The sequence below is a fragment of the Lepeophtheirus salmonis genome, chromosome 2, assembly GCF_016086655.4.
Source record: "Lepeophtheirus salmonis chromosome 2, UVic_Lsal_1.4, whole genome shotgun sequence".
Lineage (NCBI taxonomy): Eukaryota > Metazoa > Arthropoda > Copepoda > Siphonostomatoida > Caligidae > Lepeophtheirus > Lepeophtheirus salmonis.
The window spans coordinates 26304112-26327219 of NC_052132.2; the positions used below are offsets into that span (position 1 = coordinate 26304112).

General features: G+C 29.5%; 2 protein-coding genes across 2 annotated transcripts; one reads left to right on the forward strand and one right to left on the reverse strand.

The window, feature by feature from the left end:
* The first annotated feature begins 6006 nt into the window (after positions 1 to 6006).
* Positions 6007 to 19519, forward strand: LOC121113535 (dual specificity protein phosphatase 3). Its single transcript, XM_040707337.2, has 3 exons — positions 6007 to 6145; positions 14868 to 15185; positions 19072 to 19519. The coding sequence occupies exons 2-3, from the start codon at positions 14869 to 14871 to the stop codon at positions 19364 to 19366; spliced, it is 612 nt and encodes a 203-aa protein (XP_040563271.1). The 5' UTR covers positions 6007 to 6145; position 14868; the 3' UTR covers positions 19367 to 19519.
* LOC121113534 (non-selective voltage-gated ion channel VDAC2) lies at positions 8555 to 10958 on the reverse strand. The gene is made up of 3 exons (XM_040707336.2): positions 10877 to 10958; positions 9944 to 10045; positions 8555 to 9877 (listed from the first exon to the last, which is right to left on the reverse strand). Exon 3 carries the CDS (start codon positions 9513 to 9515, stop codon positions 8667 to 8669), a length of 849 nt encoding a protein of 282 aa, XP_040563270.1. The 5' UTR covers positions 9516 to 9877; positions 9944 to 10045; positions 10877 to 10958; the 3' UTR covers positions 8555 to 8666.
* Positions 19520 to 23108: the final 3589 nt, after the last annotated feature.

Consider the following 23108-nt stretch of genomic DNA (forward strand, 5'->3'; position numbering starts at 1 on the left):
CAAGAAATAATTATATTAGTTGTATAAGTCGACAAGCTAATTTTTCTTTAATTATGCTGTATTAAAAAAATAATTATTGTGCATCAAAATGTCTGCTTATTTTTTTAAATTTTTCCTTATTGTATGATTTAAATAATTGATTTTTATAATTTTTTTGATTTAAATCAATAATTAAAATACCCTGGCATAAATACATAAAAGTTATCACACAGATTTCGACGGAGTTGTTCTAATTTTTATGCTAGAGCCTTAAATTTTGATTATGTGATTCACTTACAAATAATTATGACACATCAAGTTATAATCTGATCGAAATAAATAAGTTTTGATTTGAAGTGAATTTAGGGTGTGTTATTATGTAAACTAAATATTAAAGAATAACTTTTTGGAGTCAAATAATTGATATTCATTGTCTATTCTTGGTTTTTATTTCTCTGTCTGAAATAAAATGGTAATAGTTAAAAAACTACAATAGTTTAACTTTTTTCCATGCATTAATAGTTTTAATGGTCAAGCAACTTCTTCCTTCAATAAAAATGCTTTTGGTCACTCTAGTTAGTCTACCAGTATTTTAGTATAAATATTTGTGTCTACTTTAAAAAAAATTAAAATATTGTAAATTGCACTTGTGGTACGTCAACATTAAAACAATCATGAACAAAAATCAAGAAAAAGAGAACATCTGAATTTATTATTTGACTTCATATTGACATTCCTCCCTGTCAATATTTCATTAACATATTTGAGTCAATTATAGAAATTATGTTCAAATTTATGGGAAGAGTTAATATACCCAACACTTAACTATAGTTTTAAACCTTTATTCCATTCAGGAGACTTATTTTGACCACTATATAACCTTTCAAATAAAATTCGTCCCTCTTTTATTGTGACAATCAATTTTGGCTACTTGAACCATAATTTGCAGCACCTCAGAAGGGCTAATGAAAATAATTTTGTTGATAGAAATTGACGATAATTTATGGAATAATACAATTTTAATCAACACACTATTTTGAGAAACGTCATTCTACAACATTTATCAATTTGTGTTTACCTATGGGCAACATTTCTTTTTAATTTAATTTGCAAAATATAAAATTATTCTTTAATTTCCCAATTGAAATACTCATCTCCCACATTCAAATGTAATAGAATACAGCTATATAATGCATACAGAAATCCGTCCGGATTTTTGGCGTTGTCACCCTCGTCTTAAAAAATGCTTGGCAGTTTAGGGTTCAAATTTTTAATTTAACTATGTATAAACTCCAAATTTTATTATTAAACCTTATATATATTTATTTATTAGTTATACGGACATATTTTATAAATTTTAAAAATCGGAATTTATTTTCAAGTCACTCTGTTTAACTTGAATCACATAGAATTAATATTAATTTTCTTATTTGTGTTTTTCCCACAAAATTTGGATTGTCAGTCAAAACAAGAAATATTTGAATTAGGCAACTTAATTTTTAAGTCATATTTTTGTTGTTTGAGACATTCTATGTATGCTTTATCTCTGTAGATTATCCATATCCTTGTTTACTTTATCAGTGCATCTCAAAGAGCAAGGCAACCCCTCACACCTACCCCTTAGAGGTACGGTGCCACAAATCCCAAGGAATATGTTTTTCGTACTACATCATATAATAAATTATAACTGCGTGTCTAATTACTCTGTGAACTACTAATATCAAAGTTTAAATTTATACATCGATATGAAACTATATATAGATTTGCGGATTGCCAAGTAAGGAGTCAAACCCGTATGGTTCACTACGTTCCTTAATGACGTTGAATACTTCATATAGATAGGGTGTGACGCCATTATGAGTAGTTGTTTACCAATCCTTATTTAGGACTGAAGACTGTAGTCTTGTCCGGTTCAGTCTCGGTACAGTCCATTTCAGTCCTGTATATCAGTCCTAAAAATGATAGAGTTTCGTCCTTGATAACGTCACTCAACTTTATTTCTTCTTTTTTAATCAGTTTAGTGCTGACAGTCCGAAGGACCGATAGTCTTGAGGACCGGTCCTACTGATCCTAAGACTAGAATTGATTGAATTAATAAGGACTGACATAACATTAATTATGATACATTGTAATCGTAAATAGGGAAGCAATGTTGCTGTTCACGGCCCTAGAAAAAATAGGAAAAAAGAAAAGGAACTACTGGGAGTTTCAAAAGACTTTGCACTGATTATAATACGTTATTATGAGATTTGTAGTCAACTGATTGTGAAGTTCCATACATTTTTGGAAAATTCAGTATACCAGCTACCAAATGCTACGCATTTTTTAAGCAAAAATAAGTAATTCAATAGCATGAAAGAAAAAAAAATTGAAGTGGCGAATTTGCTTAGTGCAAGCCATCCCTTCACTAATATATACTGGAGGACCGTTTTTAAGGTCCAAAAACAGTTAAAGGGTCTAAAAGGCTTCAATTTTTGATCCCGGAGCAGAATACCAGAAGAAGAAAGTGTATGTTTCCACAGTCTCAAGGCAGGTGAAAAAGACTGGGGTAACTCTCTCAGACATATGGAAATACCTCTTATAACTTAACAAGAAATCCGCGTAGAGTGTCAACCAAGAAAATGTCTTTTTGGACAAAGAACTTCTGCCCCCCCCTCCTGCTTTTAAATAAGTTTTATCAACTTAATTTTTGATTTTCATGTGTCTTTGAGGTGAATAATGACTGATTACTTCTACTAATTTTAAACACAGATTATCATAAACCAGAAAAATTGATATTAGTTTTGGATCCTGTATTCTTTTTAAGTATATTTTTAACTTTTTATTACATTTCCGCACCTGGGGTTATAGTACAATATCAATTGGGATATATCAAATCCAAGGAAACATCGCGTTAAAATGAAGAATATAGTTCAATAGTAAGAGTGATCAACCTATATTGCTTTTTACACTTCTAGGGCTTGTTTGTTTTCACTTCATCAAACGTAGAACTATTGATCTGCAAAATGAGACTTTCCTTTCCTTAAAATAATTGTCAATTTTTTATACACAAAAGTTCATTATCATTGTAAAGAAACTTTGGAAACATATTTAGGCTCTCAAGTTTTAAAATTAATTCGGTGAAAGATTTTTAAGTGATGTGAACATTATTATGACGTCATTAATGTGAAAAAACAAGTTTTTAAATAAGTTCTGATAAATGAAGAACAATAAAAAAAAAGTTATTTATTGACTTCTAATGGTGCAGTAAACGGCATTGGTGGTTCCCATTCGAAAAATTGTGTTTCTAAATCAGGCATTGATACTGTCATGATTGATGATACAGTAAAAATGTGTCATAAACACCATGTCTGGCATGAGAGGGTGACATCGGGTGTAAATGCATGTTACACGTCAATTGCAGAAATTAGAGAGCCCTACATATTGACACTGAGTGAAGTATACATAACAATCTTTTAGTGCCTGTCCATCCTTTACTCAACAGGAGAAACAAAAAGGCCCAAAATTATTTGATATCTACCCAATTACGTTATTCCCTCCAAATGTTGGATTATTCTTTTTACGAGTTCTCTAAATTAAAGTTTAGAACACTAATTAGAGCAAGAGTGGACAATGTCAGAGTATTGAACTTCATTTGGACACTCTTATAGTTCAATTCAGCAGGATTATTCAATTAGCCAATTGCAAATAACGACAACAGTAGAAAAAATTATATTAAAATCAAATCAAAGAATTTTGGATACACACCAAACTGCTGCCCGATTACAAATCAAATATCCCAAGCTTTATCACTTTAACAAACTAAGGATTGGATAAAATTTGATTCGAACTGATTCGGTACCAAAAATTTCGATATTTGGGCCAATTATGCAACACAGCAAAAAAATTATTTTTTTGTTAATAGATATGGATTTTTGTTACTTTTTTATAAATAACAATGTATCTTGAAAAAAAAATAATTGAATTTTTGAATTTTTTTATGAATGACATTTTTCACTCATTTTCTTTGTGGTGGTGAGCTCCAAACTTCAATTACTCACCCACACAAAATCCAAAGAAAAGTTCATCTCATCTTCGACCCTGAACACAATTTAAAAAAATATTTATAACTGCTTCCAAAGGCAAGAATACTTCAGCCTTCCCTTAAATCGTCTAGGAATTAAATCATAATTACACCCTAACTTCGCTCATATAAAAAAAAATCACCATAAAGAGTCAAAAAAGTGCTCAGAAACTACAATCGAAGCCATAGTTGATACTGTGTGTGATCAAGGTCACAAATGGGCAAGTATTCTTGGCAAGATTTCTCAAATCCTTTTCAACGTGATGGGCAAAAATTGGGTTTCTCAACTCAATGACAAAAAGATACTCTGAAAACAAACTCAAATCTAGAAAGGTTGCCAAACTTCAATCTGATAATGTTTAAGTTATGAACATTAATTTTTCTGGTGTGTGCATATATTTTTTGAAATAATTAATGTAAACTATATATATTGGTGATATATTGCAGCTTATTTAGTCTTAAATTCTTATTAATTGTCCTATTATGAATAAATATTTATAGACTTTTACTCATACAATCTGTATTGAAAAACCGTGTTAATATATTTTTATTAAAAAAATAACATATTCGTGAAGTTCTTCTAATGATTATTCTTTCTCTCCTAATATAATAATATCTCCTAAATATTCTTCAAATCACTGGATTTTAATCTCTTATGAAGTTTTTTTTTTTTTTTTTTTGGGGGGGTACTCGGAGTCGATCTTTGGATTGAGGGATGAAGACGAAGTATATCAAATCTAATAAAGTAAAGACTTTTACGACTTTTTCTTGTATCTAACATGAACCATTAGAGTATTATTACAGAATGAATGTACTAGATATCATGGAGAGGAACTTTTATGTCATCAAATCCATTAACTCCTATAATAGAAAATTACTATAAAAATACATAAATAGAAACACATATGATTGCTTAATCCTACTTAGAAACTTATTCGAGCAATTGTGATCGATTGAGTTAAGATCACTCCCCTCCTACTCCAATAACATATTCTTCGTGTTGCGATGCGTTGCATTGTTACGGTCAGTGAAGTTAATTCCCTATTATTAAAAGGTTGCAATATTTTTATTTTAACTATCCACTTTTGCTGTCTCCATTTTCTAGATAGAAAGAGAAAGTATGACGTCCGGGTAAACTTATAAAGTATAGCCCCGAAAATGTTTGAACCGCCAAACCGATAAGGGCACAACCTTGCTTTTAAATTATCTTACATATGCACAAGTTGCAAGAGTAATCCTATTTTTGAAAGAAAAAAATATCTGATGCTGATCATGTTTCTCGCTGCATGCTGAGATGAAGGCATGTAATTAACTGTAAAATAAATTAGGGGACTGTTGATCATGGCCTTTATAAAAATGTATTTGGACTAAATTTGTCAGTACTGTCTCTCTTTCTATGAGATAATTACTACTTTAGTAAGAACAGATGGTGACATAATTGTATACAGAAATAGCTGACAGTAATATTGATATCTTTGTAACATATACATATTTAAAAAATATCAAGAATAATATGCAAACAATACTATTTTTAGTTTTCACTTAATATGCTTGTTTCTTCATGAAATTACAACAAGCTGTATGTATTTAGAAATAAATAAGCATATAAAAAACGTTATTTATCTCTTAATAAAAATGATAACTTTATATAAAGTAAAGACGAAGATGTACTTTTATTTTTAAACGGTTCTATTTATACTTTTGTTGTTGAATCATTATATTTCTCAATAAGAGAGAATATTATTTAGTTATAATTTGAACAAGTTATAAGCTCTTCTTTTCATTTGTGCCTTGACTCTGGACTCTAAATTCGACACTCATTCAAACATGGATCGCCACATTCCACACATTTATGTATATATTGGGCAAATGCTCAAAATATCTCCCATAGTTTAAACCCAAGAAGGAGGTAGGTAAAAAGAAAGTTATCTTATGTCAGAGGGTAAAACAAATGGAAAAATGGAGGAACAAAGGCCAGCCTAAGCTTTTTATTTGGCAAATATATTGTATTGTTTGAAATAAGTACAAGCAAAAGTCTATCAGACATCTCCGTGTATTTTGTGTCGTTTGAATATTACTTTCTCATTTCTTCAAAAATATCAGGTAGGGGTCATATGGACATTTTAGTATTTATTTATTTTTTGCTAAAAGATGTAGTTTTTAGCTCTTTTCATTGTATCCTACTCATTAAATCTAAAGTTTATATAATATAATTTGTGCATGATTTGTCAAATACGTTAATAAAAAAATATAAATGATTTCAAAACTTTCAAAACCAAAAATTGAAATTATTTTTAAGGATTATATTTTTGTCACAAAAACTCAAACAGAGGGACAAAGCAAAACCTATTCTTTCAAACAATAAGTTAAGCTTATGATAATCAAATGACCGAATAAAATAGGATGAGTCTTAAGATATTTATTTTTGAAAATAAGCAATAAAATTGATACCTATCAATAAGACAATAAAATAAATACATAGTTCCTATAGCCAATGACATCAATCCTTATATGCAAATTTGGAGATATTTTTAGATTAAATTGAACAAGATACTTTTTATGCTATCTCTTTATGTACTTCATATAATAATACATACTAGTACATCGAATTTAATAATTGAATAACTTAAAATAAAAGCTACAATTTATCCACACAAATTAATTCTCTAGAGAATTTGATAATTGTAACTCTAGTAGATGTATATACAGTCTAAAATCTAATTTAGTAATTTATCAATTAAAGCAAGGCTAAATTAACTATACGTGATCATGTTCTATTTATACATATTTTTGTAGCTAAATTGAACACGATAAAAATATTAATTTAAATATATTCACCACATAAATTACAATTTTCTTAATTCTGTTCCAATAATATATTATGAAGTTATATAAAATATAGACTATTCAATTCTGTTGAGAAAATACATCAAACCAACAACGTTTCTTGATTCAATTTAAACTGCTTAAGTAATTTTTTAATATATTTCAATCTCAACTACAAAAATCCTAATAGATTTTTGTAAAATATATTATAAATTTAACCAAAGGTCGAAATCGTTACTCCATATTTGAGCATTATTAGAATATAATACGATAGCTATGATATAAACCTTAACCTCCCCAAATGGGTTCCTTGGAGCTTCGAAAATAAATTTCTTGTGTCAAAAAGAAAAACATTAATTTATTAATTCACTTATATTCTTCAGGGATTTTTCTTACTATGGCCACAATTATTGAATATTATGATGACTTGCAGTCAATATCATAATCAAAGACTTGACTTGAACTCGCAAGCTAAAAATTAGTATTCAGGTTGAACTCATAGTCATTACAATTTTTTCACTGATAATGTACTTTTTTTTCTGGGGGCTTGAACTGGAGTTAATGGAAATATTCTAGGACTTGCCTTATATAAACTCTTTCCCAACTCTGGATATTACAAATTATTCCTCGATTAGTTGAAAATCTATGAAATAGTAATATGAAAAAATAAATGGTCATAAGCAGAGAAAGGTTGCATATAATTTCCATATTAATGTTTGGAAAACCAGATTTATCTTTATCGATACTATTTATCACATAAAATAATATGAACAACCTTTCTTGAAAGATGTTGGTTCAATAATAATGTCATTTACAATTTACATATACGCATGCATACAAAATATCAAAAGGCAATTTATTCTTTGAAATCGCATTTAAAGTAAGGTCTTTCATATAATCAAAGTGTACCCATATATGCAAAACACATAGATAATCTAAACTCGTAATGATAATTTATTGAGCAGAATTCAACCTTGTATTAATACCAGATGGAAAGTGACTATTGAAAATGTTTTAACCATCCTTAAGTAAAGCTCTTGCACTATGACTAGGAGGACCACAACACCATCGTATGAAAATCTTGTAATTATGATATCCATCCCAAATAATAATAAAGATCGATCATAGTTATCAAGTTCTAGACTCTTGTTTGAGATAGTTTTTATGTGATTGGACAGTGTCATAGTTTAGCTAGAGACATTGCATTTTAATTTCCAGTTACAAAGCGACCGCATACTTAGATTGTCCTCACAGATTAGTACCATTATGAACTACTTGACCCCACTAGACTCATTCGTACGACTTATTTCCTGGTAGACAACATCTAGATACATATCAATCCAAGGATAGATTAAAAATTCATATTAAATGCCTGGACATGCATGCCACCGTACTTAATTTGTGGAAAAAATAATCAACATATTTTAAAGATCCATTAATCATAAAAAATGTATGATCTCAAAGTAAATAAATTATTTGAGCATATACAAATGTAATTGCATGAATATTTATTGAATGAGTTACAGAATAGTTTGAGAAATTAAAAATAAGCGATTTTCAAATTTCAGATACATGCACTGGTAATTTTGCTTCCTTATAAACCTGTTCGATATGTTTTGTCATCATCATCATAATGTATAAATAAATTAAAAATTAAAAAGAATGAATGAATAAGACATTTAAAAATGAATACTTCAAATCTATTCCATCATATCAGAGGTCCATAAATACACTAACAAACTAAATATTTGCAATTAAAACTACAACCCTAGTAGTTGTATTTCTTCTTGGCATTGGTTTAGGCCTCCAATTCCAATCCTAGACTCAATTTATTACCTCCTTCATTCAGACTTTTTCCATTCAAGAGTGTGGAGAGAGAGAGAACGACGCCATCTCTCAATTTGTGTTGGAATCCAAGTCCGACAATACCACTGTTGTTGACCTTAGCACTCACACTACATCCAGAATCCACCTTATACTTCAAGCCAATTCCAAAAGTGGAAGCATTAGATGAGGAAGTATAGCCCAAGTTAACACCTGCATCAACTTGGGGGTTGACTTTTTGATAAATGGAAGCTCCAAAGACGTTTCCGTCATTCATGTTGGTGTGAAGAACAAAGTCCTTTGCGCAATAGTCAATGGCAAAGGCGTTTTTCGTGAGTTTGGATTTGGAGGAGTCAAATGAGAGTTGATAACCTCCCAACCAGTTCTTGTGGCCCAACACGAGAGAGGCATTGAGGAGAGGAGAAGTGGGGAGGACATTGATGTCTCCATTGAGGGTCATGAGATCGTGTTTGTAGGTTGCTTTGACTTTGCTCTTCTTCTCATTGTTGACGGGGCTGTAGGAGGAGTCCAAGCTGAGTTTCAATCCTTGAAGGAGCTTGTCTTGCACATCCACAGTCGCGTTCAGGGTGTTGTCCGTCGTCCACTTCTCCGTGAACGTCACGCCGTAGTCCTTACAGGAGTGCTTCATCTCCAAATTCCCATTCACCTTGTTGTTTTCGGAGGCCATCAGACCTCCAAAGGAGAGTTTCACGCCAGAATCCGTAGAGGACTTCACATCCAGCTTAAAGAGGCCGGAGATGTAGCCCTTGTTGAACACATCTCTGGAGCTCTTTCCTAGATCGCCGTACGTTGGTGGGGACATTTTGGATCAAATTAGTTAGTAGTTTTTCCTGACGGTCGAACGTGTGTCGTCCCTATTGATGAGATGAGGAAATAATAAGTGGCTTAAGTATTTTCTCTAGCACTAGCTGCATATCCTCCTTTCCTCAACAGCTGATTTCACCTTCTTCAACTACCAGAAGCACCTCCACCGCGGCTTTCAATTTCCATACACACAACTAGTCACACACCAAAAATAGAAACAAAGAGAGAAATGTACACGCCGGTTGGAAAGAAGGCATCGCTCCAACGACAAATTCTATCCGGCTGCTTACAATTTAGGGAAGACGGAGGCACTTTTGATTTATGTAACATTTTCACGTGACGTCGGCCATTGTGAGGAGACTAAAAAATAAGAATCATAACAATGGCAACCCTTTTTCTATAATTAATATGAAGTAAAATAATGACCTAATTGATGTCAAGATGAGACCAACAAATGTAAGGAATTCCCGTTACTGCCTATTAAAAATGTATCCCTTTAATGCCTAGTTAAAATAAATACGTCTTACCCTAAAATTTATAAAAAATATGTTATTATATCTTTATACAATCTGTATTGTAGACAATCAATGAAGTATTACAATTAAAATAATATTATATTTTCCCCTAAGTATCCTACTTTTCTTCTTCCTAATCTATCAAAAAAAAATTAAACATTTCATAGGGATTTTCAGTACATATTACTTATATTATTTTCAAATATCATTGTAATATGTTACAATCAAGTTATATTCTATGAAAATGTTACGTCTTTGTTTTACTTATAAAGACATTTGATAAAGTTTCATCAAGATTTATGGGAAATTTGTTCAATTTAGGTTGTTAAAATATCAACTATCAGCCTCCAAAATGGCGTTTGCTTCAAATATGATACAATTAATCTTATTTGTATGAATGTAAATTATTACTTTATTTGAACAAGATCTATAAAATTGTAACAACTCTAAATGTCTGACACAAATCAAATAACTTTAATTGCGTTTTTCTGTTTATTTTTAAGGTTATTTTTTTCTTTTACAAAATATAATATGACGTCTTATTTGAATAATTTCACAAAGAGTAAAAGTTATATCGCTGAAAACAATTTATAATTTAACAATAATTTAGATAACTCCAAAAATAACAGCATTCATTGTTCTTATTGATAAAATACCCGACTAACAACATACTCCGCCTTCCCTAATAGTCACTACAATAAAAATAAAACACAATTTCTTATTAAGCACTTTAACAAGAAGAACATGCTTAGAGCGAGATATAACCACAAATGACGTCATTGCTTAATACATAAAATATTATGCTTATTTTAATCAATAATAATATAATATAAATAGGAAATACAATTCACATGGATTTAGTACTTAGGAAATTATCAATCTCCTAATATTGCTATTAGCACTCTCAAAAACGTGTATCTAAGACTAAGAAAAAGTACTTTTATTTTCTCTTCAAACTTTCTTCCCATTTTTTCTATCTTTCTTTTATAACAATACGAAAGATTCCACTCAAACAATAAGAATAACTATTTGTTCAATCTAAGAAAGAATAAATACTAAAACAAACATTTAATCATTTTGTTTCAAATACCATATACACCAATTCATATAGGTTGGTTCCCAGTGCCATTCAAATCATAGAAATAAAATCAGTTCCTTCGCAAGTTTCGTATATTTTTATCGTACAAACACTCAGATTTTGCCATATATACGAATCAAACTAAAATTATGTTTAAAACTTCAATAAAATACAAACTGGATTATACAGGTTGAAGACTTATCAATGTGTTTTATATGTAGGCAGACATTTTTATTTTTATTATGACGTCATTTATCACTTTTTAATTTAATCTATGAATCATAAAATTTATTAACACAGGCAGCAAAAAGTTCGATTAATTCTTCATCCTTATTATCAACTAAATTAATCAAGTAAAATTTAAGAAAATTAATATACATTTCTAATACTTAGGTAATTAGTATTAAACAAACGGAGATGAAGGTTGACTTATCAATCGATGATATCTACAAATGAAAAAAAAATACACAAGTTTATATTTTAAGCTCGTTTTTGCTTAGATATTTTTGAATAAAAGGCTTTAATATTTTTGAAGAGGTTCAGTGGTTGTTATATATAATTTTTCCGGATATTTTTGAAAACATTTTAAAGTACAAAACTCGTATTTGTACTAATAAATAATAAATGAAGTCACGTCGTTGCCTTGATTGTATTACACAATTTTTTCTACGAAAAGAACAAGAAGAAGGCCCAAAACCAATTGGTAGTAAGCCAATTCTGGGTCACTTTTTCACAAATATGAAATTATTATTTAAAATTCAGTTAGGAATTTTCAAAACTGAACAAGAGCATTGTTGTGTCTTGACGAAGGTTGCCGAGGTACCCGTTATTTAATAAAAGGAGGGATCCATAACGAACGGGAGAAATGAGGAGAAGGGAAGGATGTGGAGGAATACAAGGATTGTTTATTAGAAACAATTATATTCTTATTAATACAAAACCCTACTCTGGTATTTACATAGAATACATAACTATTTGTACTTATAACTAGGTAAAGACAGTACTTTACAAATATATATACATAAAAGAAAATCCAATAAATATGAGAATCAGAGGGAAGGAGACACGAATAAATTACAAGCATAATTCAAATTCAACCAATCAACATCAAATGTACTTTTAGTCGCTTAAAAACAGCCCAAACTGGTTTGTGTACAAAATACTTTTACCACGTCCATCTAATGAAATCATATTTTGATTTCCAAAATAGAAAACACTTGGCCCGGACGAAAAGTGCCATTTAAAAATATGTAGGAATCACTCTAAGAAAGATGTGGAGGGCCTGTTAAGGAAAATAGGCAGGAAACAGTGTTTTTGAATTAAACTACATATTGATTCTTTAAAAATTATTTTGAATATAGTATTCTTAAATATTTTGGAACTTGTTTCTGTTTGTACCTGGAAAAAGTGGATAGTTCGTCGTCACCCAACTCCATTTTAATCCATTTTTAAATAAAAAGATTTAAAATATAGTTTCTTTACACCTCGAAACTATTAGACCCTGAAATATAGACCGAATTAATAAAAAAATACATAATTGAATCAATTCGTTAATGGAATGAAATAGTAGAACTTAATCTCTTAACACTAGATGGACGGCTAAGAATACGCCTCCATCGACGATTGAGAAGTCATTTTGATATAAAATTACATATTTTTTAACTACCAAATCATACAGGTATAACTTATGAAATACTTGCGCTAGCCAACGTCTTGAACCAACTTTAGTGATATATAGCCTAGCCAATTTATCAATATCATTTAATATTTATTGATATTTGCGGTAGTACCTGACATTGCACAGAGTAATTATGCTTCGATTAAAGGACAAATTTTGCTTTAATTATATAGAAGATAACTCCCTAACACATCCTCAGTGTTTTACTCTTTTTTTCATGAGCACACTCTCACGTAACTACTCAATACTTATATCAATCACAATCATATGCGTTTTGTCCTAAAGAATAAAAAATAATTATAAGAGTTTCAGAGAAAAAAAAGTAATTGGATGAGTACTTTAGTCTTTCGAGCGTTCACAAACAAAAAAACAAACAAAAAACCAGTGTTCCCCGTATTTTTCTTATATATACAAAAAGAAACATACATATCTTCCTACTCAGTTTTTTAGCCTAGCAACAGTTTTTGTTTTCTTCTAGGTCTATCTACATATTAAAATAAGAAGTGAAGGGAAGATTGTATTAGTCAGTTAATTCGTCTTGGATGAATACTTATGACAATTCAATCTGTTCAATAATTTTTCAAATAGTAATATGATTAGCCAGTTAATTCTTCCTGCATTGCTGGAATTCAAATGAAAACTTATTGCCGCCATTCATATGCACAGTTATGAACATTCTATTGAGGCATCGGATATTACGCAGGATACTAATTTATTTGGAGGTAAAGTAATTTTAAAGTTGCCATGTAGTTGGTGTATGTATTATGCGATCTTCACTTTAGACAAGTTTCGAATAGGTTAGTTTATTGACATGGGGTTGAATAGGGTTTAATTCATAAAAGTTATTGTAATAAACTTTTTATTTGCGATAAAAAAACATCAACAAAAAAATAAAAAAAAATAATAATCAGAAATTTGGTTTCGCTTCATACTGAGAGGATTGTCATGTAGGTACTAATTATTTGGTATCTTTGCAATTTGTTGGTTTGTCTCCTAAACATGCATAACTGTGGGAGTATCGCCGCCGTACACAATTCCTGTTAAGGAATAATTCTAACGAACATGACCTTTTTTTTATCAAATCCAGGAGGCTACAAAAAAAGAATCGTTCTTGGGTTTTTTAATTATTGTTCTGGAATAAATTAGGTACTTTAACATTCGATTCAAATAGACAAACATAAGTAATGAATAACATGATTTTTTTTGAATTTTTAAATTACTTGACCACCACCATTTTATGTCCAAATGCATCCCTGCCCCATGCGTGCGTGGAAAAGGCCGGATCATACTAGTACTAAACAGAAAAAGTATAGAGGTAATTAATTTTTACAGACAGCATTTATATTTTATTCAAATCTTAACATTTAATGAGTTATGATATTGATATACATTAGAGAGCAATAGCAAAAACAATCAGAAAAAGTACTTCATAAGCATATTTGATGCTACATGTACATTGTATAGGCTCTCAATATTTCATTAATATGACTAGATTGTTATTTCTTAGATCAAACATCAGGGATCACTATATTCCGTCTACCCTGTATACACGTTTGATAATATAAGACCACGCCTCCAATATTTCATTAATAAGACTAAATTGTTATTTCTAAGATATTAATGTACTTATGATATACATCAGGGGCGCACCAAAGTTAATAAAAATACAAGGTTATACTTTATTAATATAAAAATTACTGAGTCAGGTAATTACTGTTTAGTTTTGTCAATTTGGACTTATATGAATATATTACCAGAATTTATAGATTTTTAGAAGGTTTTCCTTGATAAACTGTAGGAGTCATGTAAGATGTATATGACTTTTGTCTTTTTTTATTTAATGTATTATTTTTATTTAAAAACTAATGATATCATTTTGAACATTAAAAAATAAAAGTAAAAAAGTTTCAATAAGCCGCATTCAAGTATGTGGCTTATATTTAAAAATCCAAAGTGAAAATGACCCTTCTGTCTTTTAAAGCAAAGTTCTATTAATTCGTACAAATAAAGTTAATAAAATATGATTCTAAAAGGTAAAGTCTCAAATATAGTTTTTTATTCATTTGATTATCATTACAGAATGTCATTTAGTATGGACCCCCGTTCCGTCAATGCCACGACAGGGAAATATCTTATGCGTACATTTAATGTAGAGCCTCCAGAAAAGCGTCTCATGCCAGGCTATCCAACATTTCGAGGCTATGGAGATCGCTTGAAAATAGGAATTGACTGTGATGAAATATATCCAGGAATTATCATTGGAAGTGGAATTACAGCAAAGAACATGGACTATCTCAATAAGATTGGGATTACACACATTTTAAATACTGCAGAAAATGATGTCAATCTAAATCCTGGGAAGTTTGCTAAGCAAGGGATTAGATACAAGGGTTTTAGGTAAGTATTAGGCACAGTGTTGTGGTGAGGATCTGACAGGGTCCCCACATAGCTTTAACAAAAAATTATTAATATTACTTTTTGTGGAAGAAAAATACTTCAAGTGAATTATGCTAATTAATTATTACAATTGGATTTCATTTTATTATGACCTACCATATTTTTTCATCCAAATTTCAAAAGTCCCTTATTTTTTAAAATGAAAAGAAAATGATAAATATTTCAGTTATATCAAATGTATTTTTCCCCCGTTCCAATGCATTATTATTTTACCAAATGTTAATATCCAATATGTAACTTAAAAAAATATCATAAGTAATGGTTATTTTGGAATGATTATAATGTCCACATTTCCGAATGTCGACAAAATTATTTATTTTGGAGCTGAAGTGCCTGGCATACTATTAACTTTTATCATGAAATTAGAATGTTACTACATTTGTAAACTTGACGGACATCCTTTTCATTTTCTTCCACCAATTGAACGAAAAAATGATTCACCTATTTTCGTTGTCATCTTATTTAGACATATTAAATACATGTACTTCTACTGTATAGTGTATAATTGTGATGTGATGGTCCTTAATTGTAAAAAAAAAATATTTATTTAGTTATATGATAAAAGTTTAACAGATATAATAATAATTCTGTGTAACTTTTTCTAAATATTCCATCCATATTGTATTCCCAAATATCTGCAAGAGTGCTAAAAATAATTCTATGAATATTAGACATACTGAAAAAATAAATTCTATCATACAATAATCTTAATACATGAGTTTAGGATTTCAACAAGATATAAATTATAATTTTTTTAGTAAAATATTATATTATTTTATTATTCATAAAAAAAATTGAGAATCAATTTAGAACCTATCACTTTGATGAGTTTGCATGTATTATCTATCATAGTTGCTTGTACTCCTAAGTTCTTACTTTGAAAAAAGAGAATCTAAGAAATCAAAAGGAAAAAGCAAAAGAACGACTATTTAACAAACAGTGAATTTAATTAATTAAAGCTGAATTATAAATTTTTACATATACAACTAAATTCTAAACAAGGCATTATCCAGTAATTATATCATTTCATATAATCTGATTTAATTTTTCAGGCACAAACTGAAAAGTATTAGCAATAAAATGTATATTCTAAAGAATGAAAAACTGGACTTAAGGATAAAATTTTTATTTCGAGGTGTTAAGTATCCTATTTCACTAACCAAGGGTTTATATATTTAAAAAAAAATTTAGCTTATCAACACAACACACAAATTTAATACCTTTAATTGATTAAAAATTATATCAGTTAATTTTTCAATATGTATGTATTGTACATAGAAATAAAAGTTGATTACATTTTTTCTACTTTTTTCTTTCCATTACTTTACAAAATCCAATTTCCCCTACTTTTTACAAATTTAAAAATAGCTTCAGATATATACATATATCATGACGTGATGATGTTATCATTAAGAAATGATAATATTTTGAAAAGACATTTATTTCTTTTTCACATTTATTTGACTTGGTTATCAATTATAAATTCTTAAAATAAAAAACAAAATTATTTGTTGTTGGAACAGGACCAAAAAATTAATACAAAACACATTAGATTGGCAATACACGTGGTTAGTAAATTCCATTAGTTATATTCTACCCAGTCCTGATGCTATTCACGGGATATTGAGTTAATTTTGTGCATGCTTCATCACTGTTGTTAATAAATTAGAAAATAAACCCATTTATATATATATATATTAGAGTGTACTCATGCCTTGAATTGTTACTCCCACCCCTAAAGGAAATAATTTTGTGCTGCACAAGAAAAATTTATTAAAAAGAAAAATTTACTTGGTATTTTTTTAAATTTCTGTAAAAAGATCTTCAATTAGTGTAAAAGAAGCAAAAAAATCGACTAATGATAATAAATAAAGTTTATTTATATATTTGTTTGTAAGTGTGGTAACGTCACGTTATATGTCCTCTTTTTTCAAAAGTTAACAGCTTTAGAAAATAAAGTATGAATGACGGAGAGTACCGCCAAAGAATTATAAAGGTATGCTCTTGTTGGGCTTGGAGTAAAATTAAAGATCGACATCGGAGTAATTATATCATTGTTTGATATGGAGTGGGGATTGTGATTATTTCCTTAATCTCTTGGCTGCTTGTGGCACACGTCGAGACAGCTAAGCTCCTCTCCTCCCAAACATTCTACTAATTGTCAGGATTATCATGTTCATTTTCGTGACCATATTTTATACAACACTGAATAATACTAATACTCAGTTTTCAATTCTCCAGATAGCTTCACATCCAACACTTTTTTATATTAATACTATTGCCTTTATTGCAAATTGCCTTTTGCAAAAATGAATAAACGTAAAACATACTTATACATTATTGTCATAGCAATTTATTTAAGTTCCATGGATTGGAGTATTATAAATGATGTTTTTTTCTATTTCATCTTAAATTATATTATTATCTTTCTTCCAATGCTGACATTAAATAAATTATTCCAATACATACATAGTAACCAAATAGGGTTTGAATGCATAATGTATAACAATCAAATATCCCCCCTCCCTTCGGTATATATATATTTCTATATTGTTTTAAGATTTATAGTATACATACTTACCTATAAAAATTCGAATAATTTCATGCTTTTCTGCACATCTAATAACTTAACAGACTCGAGAAAGGGATGTTAACATGTACATAAATATAATATGAACAATAGACTGGGTCATTTTGAAGGGATTTGACCTGTTTTTTTCGAATTATGAATACAGGATATTGGGGACAGGCTGGATTAAAAATAACAAAATATAGCCCCGGAGGGGTGAGTCTCAATGTATATAGAGTGAGGACTCAAAAATTAGAATCCTCTATAAAAGCCTGACAATTTCGTACTTAGAGCCATTCGAAAGAACTATCGAAAAGTTACAATGTTATGTTATTGGCTGTAGTTTTTACCTATCCCACACTACCCCCGGGACCCTGGTCAACTCGAGGGCTTTGAAATAGTTTGTTGTGTTAGTGGTGATATTATTATCACTAGAGATTAAAGTTCTAAGCACTCTCAGTATATGAAAAAAAGAAACAAAGAATGACATAGTAACCTTGACAATTTGAAGAAAGCTTGGAAGGATAACAGCTTAGCTTTCATCATATTTCATTTGATGGTTATAAGCTGCTAGTAATGAGGTATGAAATACTCGAAGCCCACTCTAAGTACACTCCATGTAGCAAGTAAATATTCCAATGCCTATCCTCAATTTTATATTGAGTCCTATAATAATTTCTAAACAAATCTTCAGTGTTTATCTCCTTCATTCGTTAGCACACGCCTAATTAATTACTTTATGTCATTACCTCAAAATTAAATCAAAATCCATAGGAATGGCCAAAACAAGGCGAAAAATAGCAGTTTATGATTAAAAAAAGAAAAATCTTTGGTAATTTGTTCTTTTTCGAAATTACGTTATCTCAAAGAAGTTTTGCCGCGTATCTTTTTTCTAATTTTTGAAAAATTTATAACGAAACTATTATATATATATTCCAAATTAATAATAATTATAATATTTTCCCTCCTATAATACTAATTTTTATGTAGAAGGTTTTCAAAGTGAAAGTAATAATACATTTTGTCCCACAAAAAAACTTATAAAAGGCATCTTATGTTAATATACTTTAATAGTACCATAAGTTTCAGTTCCACTTTCTCCTTCCAATTTAAGAATTGCCCATCCTTAGTCTAATAAACATCATGACAGCTAAGTTGCTCTGATTCAACTATACTTAATGATATCCTTAAATAAATCACATAAACTACATAGTTAATCGTTAGGAACATAATATTAAGTTTCCTTATATTTTCTAGATGCATGGATGTGCCTCACGCAGACATATCACAATACTTTGATGAATGCGCTGAATTCATTGATTTAGCTTTGAGTTTCTCACAAACCAAGGTCTTTGTTGCTTGCCTCCTTGGATTTAGTCGCTCAACCGCCATTGTTGCTGCTTACTTGATGAAAAAGAAAGGATTCACAGCAACTCAAGCTATTACGGAAATGAGGAGTATACGTGAGGTGAAGCCTAATGTTGGATTTTTACAGCAATTGGGTAAATTGGATGATACACTCAGAAAGGAGAGGTTTCGTAGAAAGTACTAAGGCATAAAGAACTTCCCATCATAAGAAAAAAATCATTCAATTTTTATGTTGTGTGTCCCTGTTTTATTCGTTAATGTGTCATTAAAGTTGAATTGTTCTTAATTAATTGATTTATCTACTGATTTACAAAAATACATTTTCATGCCTCTAAAACATTTTAAAGAAGAAACTTTATCAATTTTTTTAATCAAGTTCTTTATTTTTTGGTATTCATACATTTTGAAATAGGTACAGAGTTTGTACACTTGTGTATATTAATGATTTATAGATGCAGAGTCATTAAAATTCTCCCTTAAATGCGTATAAATCTCTTTAATTAGTCCATTTGATATCCTAATCAGAGTTAATTTTTCAAGAGCTGATTAATTTAATTACGAGTATTTACTTAAGGATGCTGATTATTATGAATTTGAAAATTGGCTGAGCTGCGGCGAACTTAAATAGTAAGCCATAGAAAATGTGATTAAAAAATATGTTAACATTGAGAGACGACATATCATGTAAATGGTCTGTATTTTTTAACTAGGCTGTTTAAAAAAAACTAGTAATCTGGAAAATTCATTTTCTTTTCCTGTTATGTTATTCTTTAATATATATATGTATCATAAAACATTATGTCTATATAATTATATTTTAAAAAAAAAAACAGAAACGTTTTAACGAATTTTTTAAAAGAATACATTTTAATGAAATGAAACTGTTGAATATATAAATTGTGGGCAGTTGAGGGCCGATCGTTGAACTGTCCTTTGCTCAACTGTCACGTTATGTTCAAAAAACCTTTGCCTCATTTCCTCTTCTCTAAACAATAACATATTCTTTTAAAGAAAGGGTGCAAAGATAAATGCCAACATGCAGCAAAAATAATTTTGTAGAATTTTATTGTCTTTATTTTTTGTTATATAAAGTAGTCGTTCGTAGTGAAAAAAATTGTTTTTTGGGGAAATATTATTTAAAGGAAACCATAGATGCTAGACACACACACACATTTAGTATACAGATAAATAAAGTTTGTCTGTTCTTTGATGCCTATTAACTACTATGATTAGAATGTACAATGAATAAATTAATAGTGAATTGTAAGACAAATAAATTAGATTCAGCAAATAAAGTTAGGAGGGGTGGTTAGATTACTCACCTTTTTAACTTTGGAGGGGTTTCCTCCAACATTAGGATTGCTCTTCAAATTTGGATTATTTAGTATGGATACTACCGCTTGTAAAATGGAAGACTAAAATGAATTATAATAAATTTACCATAGTTATGTAAAATTAAAAAAAAATATTTGTGTCCTAAGCCACTCAAGTCTATTAATTAATATAGGCTTGGACTAAAATACAATATGAAATTGATTCCTAAAAAAATGAATGGAAAATTAAATTAAGTTTCTCTTATTTGACATACCTACTTATACTAATTCATGATTTTGAATAAATTATTTCTTAATATATGTACATAATTAAAGAAGTTTACTACTGAGGCGGTTGTTTTATTTACAGAACCTACATAAAACAACAAATATTTCGTTCCACTAACATTTTAATTCTATATCAATATGGAAGTGAATTAATTTTAAAGTCGAATATCTTAGAGTTGATTATATTTAATTCTATGTCCTAATCCCCCCCTCCTTGGATTCAAATGACATTTTTATCATTATATTTATCCCAAGAGATATGACAATAACCTTTATAACCTAAAATTTCAGCCTTTATGGCTTACAGAGAGCAAAACATGATGTACCACCAATACATCTTGACAGCTTAATGAATATATAAATATATTTTTTCAAGCCACAAAGCTTAAAGAACTTTGAATATAAATTTGAATTATGAAGTTGAATATTTTCGCCTTATAACAAACCATAATTTTTATCATTGTGAGCACGAAATGATGGATTTATAATATTCAATGTCAATTTTTCGGAATATTTAAGCTCCCACAAATGCATTCTTGATCATTCAGAAAAAAAAATATAATTTGTGTTTTTTTTATTATTTTTTTTGAATTTGTAAACATATACCCAAATATAAATTACATTTTATCCTTTTTCTTTTATTTAAATCTTTTATGGCAAGAAATTAGACTCAACCATATAAATGTTAAAAAATATTTTTCAAAAAAACATCACTTTGTTGGACCAAAAAAGCAGAAATTTCTTATTATAAAGTTATTTTTAAGATTCTTGAAGTAAAAGCTGTTTGCATCATAATATCTCAAAACAAGGGTGAAAAAAAGTTAACATTTTGCTCATAAATGTTATGAATTTGTATTTGAATATTTCAACTTTATCATCACCTGTAGAATAAAAAGTTAGACTCACTATGAAGTAATAATAAGTATCACTTGTTTTACCCCGATACTTACCACCTAACGATCTCAAGGTAGGTTATCACATCTATCGTGCATATAGAAGTATACACTTATATAGATATTAACTCTTGATAGTTGATTGAAGGAAGTCCCCAGGAGAGCAATTTTTCTCCCAATATCATATATTCATGTATATAGTAAGTATGATCTAAAACGGAGTCCTATTTGCATTCAAGAACTTTTCAGATTATTGAATTTCCTCTCGTGGGAGTTTGAGGTTGCGAAACAAAATATATTTTGGTAAAGAAATGTACCAACTTTTTACATTTTATTTATTTACTAAAGGAATGCATAACTGCTCATTAATTATAGTACATATCGGTGCTATAAAAAATAAAAGGCCTCTTTATTAAATAATTTGGTTGATTTACTTTTTAATTTAGGAAATTAAAGTTTTACATAAATGACCCTTTTAGGTTCTGATTCATAGACTGTGTTTGCTAGAAAAAGGTTTATTTCATTTTTCAAAAGGCTTTCATATCATTTTTTTAATCATCAGCAATTCGGAGTGATAAGCTCCCGTCACAACGGCCCTGGTAAATATGTCTACTATTCAATTATATTTCTCGTTAACTGACAATTAGTGTCTCCCTACTAACTTAATGTCAAATCACTCTATATTATCTAGCTATTATATATAGTCGTTTAATAATAAAAAACAAAAAAACGACATAGAACTGTCATTGAAACCACCTTCAAATACTAACATAGCTGATAATACATATTATAAATAATGCAAATTGCTTTGTCACTGCCAAGTCTGAATTCAACTTAAAATTATGTCTTGATATGAAAGGCCCGGGACCACTTGGTGAGGTTTTATCATTTCACTATAATCCCTTTCCACTTCTTCCATTGATTGAATTATTTCGTTGATCAATGTAAATTCAACCTTTGCAAAGTATTTCAATATTGTTGCCTCTTTTACTTTCATCCAAGTATTTTCCTGTCATTGGACGGCATCAAGAATAGCTGTTTTCTTTTTTAGTTCGCTGTCTGTTTAGCAATCATCCATTCGCACAAGTATGCTTCTGAGCATAGTCTTTTTTATACTAATTTGACATTTCGAATGATAGGTTGCAGATGGGAAGTCGTGTTTTTTTTTTTTTTTGGGGGGCTTTTACATTAGAGAGTGCTATCGGTAGATGAGCTCTACAGTTATCTATAAATAACAAAATATTTCTATTTTGGAGGACCATTTTGTTGTTCTGAGAGTTCAACCACGCAGAAATATTTTTTTGGTCGTATTGGTTTTTTTATTGAGTTCATACTTGACCTGCATCTGACATCTGGAACGTTGCAAGAAGCATCCTGGGGTTTGACTTCTTCTTATCACTAAAGTCGTAGCTTCTCTCCTGATATGGAAGTT